Below are 8,410 nucleotides of genomic sequence, written 5' to 3'. Positions count from 1 at the left end.
CCAAAAATCGTTCTCTAGGAATATACTAAAATATGTGGTCATGTACAAAATTGACAGAAGGGGGGGGAAGTGTTGAGGGGGGGGTCCAAAAATCATGTACAAGAACGGACCCCGAACCCGGCCGTATTTGTGCTAAATTGCGACTACTTATATGTGACGGAGTTGAATGACATAAATTAAAATTACTTTCCATTTTTGATTTAATATTTTTTACCTCAAAGATACGAGAGTGACGAGCCCTCCGTGTTGGATACTAGCAACATATTTGGAACCCGGTAACTGGGATTTAGATCTTCGAACTGGTTTTCGGACGACAGGATTCGTCCGACCCTGTCCCACGCTAGAGATAGATCGTCCGATACTGGTCTGCAGTCCCGCAGGACGACTCGTGTCCGTCACTGAATCAATTTTAACGATTTAAATTGTGTCGTCATGAAATACAATCGACTGCACTCTTTGTATTGTTTTGTCTAAAGACAGCTGGCTCAGGTGTTTGAATACTGGTTTCTGATTGGTTGTTACCTGTTCCTATACTCGGCTCTGATTGGTTGAAAGCAGCTGGCAGCAGCTTTCTGGTTTTCGGGGGCAGCAGCGGTGGTGGGGGGGAGGTAGAGGTAGACAGACGTGTTGAGTATTCCTCAGGGACTAAATAGATTAATATATATGATAGATATATAGATAGATAGACAGATAGATATATGACTGTGTACACAGAGTGCAGGGTTACCCAAAAAGAATGATATTATACTTACAAAACAAGAATTCAGAAAAGTAAAGTTATTATTTTGGTTCCTTGCTGTAAATTTGTTTTATATTTAGCTGCAGAGCGTCCCATATCATGTTAGATTATCAAGATTCAAACTTGAACGGCAAAATACTTACATATACTCAAAAACCTTGTATTTTTATAACTAGTTCCTTAATTCTCAATTTAGATCTATATAGGATCTAATGATGTGGACAGTGAAAAATAAAAATACATTTTTACTTCTTAATGTCATTTCCATATTAGATTTATTTAAGATCTATAACATACTACATTGACGACAAGAAAATTTAGAAATTAGAAATAAGAATACAAACTTAAGACAATATTTTTTCAAAGTTTTGCAGGTAGCTTTTCTAAAGATTTAAAAAAGTAAAATCTTCTTCCTCTTAGCGTAAAACTATTAATTTTTATCTTACTTAAAATAAATTCAGTTTTTTACAGATCTTTGTAGTTAATGTAAAATGAATGACTATAAAGAAGGATATAAAACAAGGTAAAAGCTGAAAGGTAGGAAATGAAGCTTTTATTTGATGGAGTTTGTAAATGCCAGAAATGAGTGGAAAATGCAAATCAAACCCAATTAAAACCGATAATTTTAATATCATCCTTATTTACGCCCCTGACCCTGTATGTTTTATTCTTCATTATTTATTATTCATAGACATAGAGGGATAGAGGGATACATACCCAAAAAGGATGAGACTTTAAAGATGACCTGAAACTCATATATTGTGACGATTTCTAAGTTGAAAAAGCCTATTGCCTTGAATGTAGTCTCTATATTGCTTATTTAATGATTTGGCAAAGAAGAAATAGAAGATCAAAGAAGTTTAAAGTTGCAAGGAATCATGAAACAAACATCTACAGTGATAACCAGAAAACTCTGGAATAGAAAGACGACTTTATTGCAATACTTAAGTGTATTTGAAGTTGTTTCAAAGCAAATAGTTTTAGAACTTATTAGATCACTAATTAAGTGAAATAGGCCTGTTTACAATGCACCATAGCTGTGTCTCATGCTCAATGAATTATTTAAAGTTAAAACTTGACTCTAAAAGTCGTCTTCTTATTACAGAGTTTTCTAGTTATCACTGTAGTATAAATTCAGTAAAGTCGTCTCTGAAGTCTCATCCTTTGTGGGTAACCCTGTATATTAAAAAACAGAGACCAAATTAAAACTTCACATATTTTCATTAAAATAAATGTTGTTGGGTGTCGTTAAGTCTCATTCATGCGCTGCGGATCTGTCTTAAAATACATTATTCTATCTATCTATATTTCAAATTCATACAACTGGGTATCTAACTGTCTATCTATCCAATATATGTGCAAGCTAGAAATGCATCTTGCCTTGCTTCTGGCAATCATCTTAAATATGATGATTATTATTACAATGACAGGGGTAAATAGTATTTTTTCAACTAATTACCCCTCCTCCCCCACCCACGCCATAAATTCAAGCCAACCAAAATAATCGTAAAAAATTTCTTTTTCTCCAACTCTGAATAATGATTGAACTAATTACTGCCCCCCCTGTCCTCCTTTTGTCCTCTAAGTCTATAATTTACCATTACAAAAGCCGTAAGCAAGCAAGAAAACAAGGGCGCAAATTGGGGGTTATGTGCCCCCTTATACCCCCTTTTAAACTATTAATTTTTCTTCCTTAAAACAAAAATTGTGACAAACTTAAAAAACATTTTCACAATTGAGAAAATCATGTTTTGTATACTGTATACTGTATACTGTATACTGTATACTGCATACTGTATACTGTATACTGTAAACTGTATACTGTATACTGTATACTGTATATACTGTATACTGTATACTGCATACAGTATACATACGTCCCTGATGCAAACTACAAAAAAATACACAAAGGGACATTTAAAGACGCAAGAATATGCGTCAAAAAAGCCAATAAGCTACGAAAATTCCACGGTTAATGCGTTTTATCATTTTATTTTGCATATTTTGTTGAATTAAACCTTAACTCCATGATATTTTGTATCTAAATGCAATTTTTAAGTTTATTGATTTAATTTTAGCGTAAATATACAGGGTTTACCACAAAAGATGAGACTTCAGAGACGACTGTACGGAAATCGTACTGTCTGTAACCTTTTATTCATGATTCCCTGCAACTTGAACTTGTTTCTTTATTTCATTTAATGATAACGCCTTAAAATACTTAATTCAAGAGAGAAGACTTAATTAAATCTGGGATTGTCCTATTTTATGGATTCAGGTCGTCTTTACAGTCTCATCCTTTGTGGGTAACCCTGTATACAAATACAGAAAACTGTTGAATAGAAAAACGACATTAAAGCAATATTTAATTGTATTTGATGTTGGTACAACTACAAAGCAAATAGTTCTACTAATAACTTTAAAAAAAAGGGAAATGGTCTGTGTGCACTGCACAATTACAGAAAAAATGGCAGTATGCATAAAAGAGGAAAGAATTCAGGTTGAAATAATATATATTCGATTCCCTCCTTGTCGATCGTAAATTATTTTTGACAAAATACACTTTATTTTCTTTACAACCCAATATTCCTTTAATATTTATAGTTTTAAGTCCTTCTCCTATTAAATCAAGGCATGTGCCCGATTTACAATGGTACCCTTGAAACCTTAATAATCGCTTTTCCCGCTTGAAAAGTGTATAATTATGTTAATTTCTAAATTCTGTTTGTTGCAATAAATGCTCAAGTCAATTTTGTAGAGAATAATAATAAAATGAATATTTAATTCATACTATACAGAAAGCGTACCGATAAGCATTAGACATGCCACTCTATCAATGCAGGGTCACTTAAAATTACGTTTACAGTCCCTTGAAACTTTAACATATATATTCTTGAGCGGAGCCAAAGAATCGCATGAGTATTCGAGATTTATTATTTATATCTTTCAAATATCAATGTTTATAAATAATAGTTTTATTTTATACGCTGGATACGTACACTCGCATTAGAGAAATAGATTTATAGTGGTTAGAATACATAGATAGATAGATGGATAGATAGATAAATATATAGATAGAAAGATAGATAGATAGATAGATAGATAAATAGATAGATAGATAGATAAATAGATAGATAGAAGGATATATTAGAAAGATAGATAGATAGATAGAAGGATATATTAGATAGAAAGATAGAAGGATAGATAGATGGATAATGCATTATTGTTCTATGAATTCATGAAATCATATTTAATAATTTCAACTTGAAAAAATAAGGTTAAAATCCTACCTCCTCTATTAAGCACCACCCCTGCCGCAACAATTGAAGATGATTCAACTAAAAATAGAAAAATTATTAAAATTAGAAAAAAAGCTTATTTCAAAAGAACTTTCCTCTTTAAAAGATTATATCAGCTAAAACTGTAAGAGCTAAGTCAAAAAAGTAGCAACGTGTTTTATGTCAATAATGAAAAATACAATTTAATGCCTCGTTAGGTGAATATTTTTAAAAAGAATGCCAGAAAGGCAAGGCTTCCGCTGTCGACTATAACTAAAAAAGCCTCATGAATGCATGGTTCAGATTATGGGATATTTCAATTAAAAAAAGTATAAAAAACTTAATCAACGTCTTTCCTTAAAAAAAAAGATCAAGAATGGTTTAGATTGGCGATGTCAATAAAAGATCAAGAATGATTTAGATTGGCGATGTCAATAAAAGATCAAGAATGATTTAGATTGGCGATGTCAAAAAAAGATCTAGAATGGTTTAGATTGGCGATGTCAATAAAAGATCAAGAATGGTTTAGATTGACGATCTCAATAAAAGATCAAGAATGGTTTAGATTGTCTATGTCAATAAAAGATCAAGAATGGTTTAAATTGGCGATGTCAATAAAAGATCAAGAATGGTTTAGATTCGCGATGTCAATAAAAGATCAAGAATGTTTTAGCTTGGCGATGTCAATAAAAGATCAAGAATGGTTTAGATTGGCGATGTCAATAAAAGATCAAGAATGGNGCGATATCAATAAAAGATCAAGAATGGTTTAGATTGGCGATATCAATAAAAGATCAAGAATGGTTTAGATTGGCGATATCAATAAAAGATCAAGAATGGTTTAGATTGGCGATATCAATAAAAGATCAAGAATGGTTTAGATTGGCGATATCAATAAAAGATCAAGAATGGTTTAGATTGGCGATATCAATAAAAGATCAAGAATGGTTTAGATTGGCGATATCAATAAAAGATCAAGAATGGTTTAGATTGGCCATGTCAATAAAAGATCAAGAATGGTTTAGTTCATTGACGTCAATAAAAATGACCAAACATGATGGTCAAATCAAAATGAATTAAAAAATGATTTAAATGATAAACGTAAATATAAAGGATGAAGAGAATGGATTCTAATTATCGACGTCAATTACAAGAAGGTCAAAATCAAGAATGACCAAAACTATTTTCTTGCATCAAATGCAGTGACCTGAAATTGCATGATTTTGCATTCTATTCTACTTTTTAAATGCTTTAATTTTGTTAGTTAGAGCTCCTTCAATATCTGTTCTTTTGTTTTAGCAGCACTTATACATTCAACTGTACATTGTATTGTACATTGCACTGTACATTGTATTGTAAATTGTACATTGTACTGTAAATTGTACTGTACATTGTACTGTACATTGTACTGTACATTGTATCTATCTATATATTGATTTATCTATCTATCTATTTATCTATATATCTATCTATCTATCTACCTATCTATCTATCCTTCTATCTATCTATCTATTTATCTATCTTTCTATTTATCCTTCTATCTATCTAGCTATCTAGCTATCTATCTATCTATTTATCATATACATCTATATATATCTTATCATCTTTATCTATCTGTGCAATATTCTTGACCCTTACCAACTATAAGCACTTGAAAACAAGGCCAATAGGCTAGTATCAAGCGGAAGGGGGCCGGAGGCCGGAGGGGGATAAATTTGAATTGCTTTTTGTAATTTTCAATTTTTGAAAATCTTTCTATGAAACATTTCGCTTTTTTCCCTTTTCGTCATATTTTCTTTTAAGCACACTTGATCTTCAGATGAATATAAGATGAAAAATTAGAATGCAATTTCTTGTGTTTAATTTTTTCACCTAAGTATCTGATATATATTTACATTTGCAAAATGGATGCATATATCAGGATTCTGTGTTTGAATGGGGTTAAAGAATGTAATCCTTCTATTTGAATCCATAAAGGGCATGAGGTGCACAGGAATTTGAACCAAGAGGAGGGGGGGGGGGTATCCGGTATACCCCTTAAAATGTTTAAAACATGATAATAATCATTAACTCGATATCGACAAAAAAAAATATTTTTCTGATAAAGAAATATTGATTCAAATGGTGTGATCTTAGAAAGTTTCAGAAACTTAAAAAAAATACATTTAACAAAAAACTAAAATAACCACAGTGATAACCAGAAAACAATGGAAGAGGAAGACGACTTTATAGCAAAACCTAAGTGTATTTAACGCTGTTAAATCACGTATTTAGATATATTTTCACTGGAAGTTGCTGTGTCTCATGCTCAATGAACTTTCAAAGTTATAACTTGATTCTAAAAGTCGTCTTCCTATTTCAGAGTTATCTGGTTATCACCGTATATTTGCAGTACTTATTTTGTCTGGACAGATCTTGGCCATTTTTCATTGCTTTAGTTGTTAAAATACCCGAGTTAGTTTTTTAAAAGTCATGTAAAAAGTTTCGATTTTAATAATAAATACAGAGTTTTTATCAGAGTGCTCACAAAAATCTTGCGTTATCGGCCCCATCCATAGTTCAAGTGGGACTCATAAAACTGTGGAAAGACTATAATACTTAAGCTAATGGTGAAACAATTTATTATGTAAGAACATAAAAAAGAGTGATTAAATGTCGTCTTCCTATCCCACATTTGTATCTCACTGCAAGGTAATAATGCAAGGAAAATTATTTCGGAGGTGTACGCATCATTTGTACAGCAGTGCACTGCCTCTGGGCGGTAATGTAAACACAAGACGGACGTCACAGCCTGACATAAGATCCATCTTTCACAATAAAGTCAATGAAATATTCTGGTCATAGGAAACTATTATGTTAATTTTATCAAAATTATCAAAATTGAATGCTTTTATCCTCCACGGAAACTAAACAAACACATTAGGCATCTATTCTTGTTTACAAATTCCGCCCAGAGAAAACTAGTTTCCATATGTACGCAGAGTATACGCAACTGCAATTAACTTTCCTTGCATTATAACCTTGTCTCACTGTATGTAATTCATCAGAACAATGTAATATTTTCTTTGATCAAGATTCCAATTTTAGCAGATAAAAACATGGCTGCCGGTCTTAAATATCTAAAATTGCAATTAAAGGTTTTCTAATGAAGGTTAATAGGGGTAATATAAACTAGTATACGATACTATTATAGTCACAGGATACCACGATATAGGTGTTAGACAGAAACCTAGACAGACACACAGATAGACAGATAGATGGATATACAGACACATAAACAAATTAATAGAAACGATAGATGTATGTAGATAAAGAGTATAGATAGATTGAATATTTTCGGTTTTCATTAATTATATCTAACATAAGTTATAATGATATTGATATAATGAGTGCAAATGTTAATTGAACAAAAAATCTAATCATAAATGATATCTATTTATATACTTTGCTTATCTGTCTGCATGTATATCCAATAAACGTCAAAACGGGTGAACCGATCGGGCCCACATTTTTTGTGGGACTTCGCGTGACCCCAGGAAAGGGTTGTGGATGATTGAATTTTCAAAAATATGTCTCTAACAAAATTCGAGTTTTAAAAATTTTGAAAATCCATGATTTTTTATAAAATCTACGAAAGAATTTTTGGTTTTGGTTTTAGAAGAGAACATGTTCACAATTAAAATGACAGATAACGCGAAGCGCCTGAAAAGCCTGGATATATATATACTTTGCTTTTCTTTTTGTCTGTTTGTCTGTCCGCTTATATCCAATCAACGTCAAAACGGCTGAACCGATCGGGCCGAAATTTTGTGTAGTACCTCACATGCAGATGTCCCCAGGGATGGTTTATAGATGACCAAAATTTTAAAATTATGCCTCCAGCAAAATTCGATTTGCATTTGGGTTGGGGGGTTGGATTGTTGTTTACAAGGTGCACAACGTGTCCAAAATACAATTGTAAAAATCAGTAATATATATTATATCTCTTTTTAATATAATGAAGTTATTCCACTTTAAAATATATTTTACCTTTGAAAATATTTAAAGTATTTTTTATATTTTTTACGGATTTGATTTTTAGCTCTCTAGATTTACAGTTTAAATTGTAAAGTATTACCAATTAAGTATTACCAAAAAATGCTTTTCTTGTTTAAAAATTATGCAGAGAATTCTAATGAATTATGGAAAAGAATTCAAAACAATGATCAAACTCAAACAAGGTCTTGATAAGATCCAGAATCTACTTGGATCGCGAATTGAATGCGAAATAAGTTTTTGCAACAAGTTGTCCATAAAAATATATGTCTTCTAAGGGTTACTTTAAAAAAAGGATAACTTTATAAAATCAAATTGTGGACAAAAATTTTCCAAATTCAAACTAACCCCCCACCCT

The 8,410-nt window shown here is 31.6% G+C and overlaps 1 protein-coding gene across 1 annotated transcript in view; it reads right to left on the bottom strand.

Annotated features, from left to right (window-relative positions):
- LOC111713501 (uncharacterized) overlaps positions 1 to 4,077 on the bottom strand; it is a gene marked incomplete at both ends in the record, with an annotated part of 87,888 nt that extends 83,811 nt beyond the window's left edge. The window contains 3 exon segments of the mRNA XM_023488369.1: positions 215 to 398; positions 523 to 645; positions 4,030 to 4,077. Coding sequence (XP_023344137.1) covers positions 215 to 398; positions 523 to 645; positions 4,030 to 4,077 — 355 coding nt within the window.
- Positions 4,078 to 8,410: the final 4,333 nt, after the last annotated feature.

The sequence above is a fragment of the Eurytemora carolleeae genome, unplaced genomic scaffold (genome assembly GCF_000591075.1).
Source record: "Eurytemora carolleeae unplaced genomic scaffold, Eaff_2.0 scaffold1317, whole genome shotgun sequence".
NCBI lineage: Eukaryota > Metazoa > Arthropoda > Copepoda > Calanoida > Temoridae > Eurytemora > Eurytemora carolleeae.
Note: the sequence above shows the minus strand (reverse complement) of the source record. Positions and strands in the feature narration are given on the sequence as shown.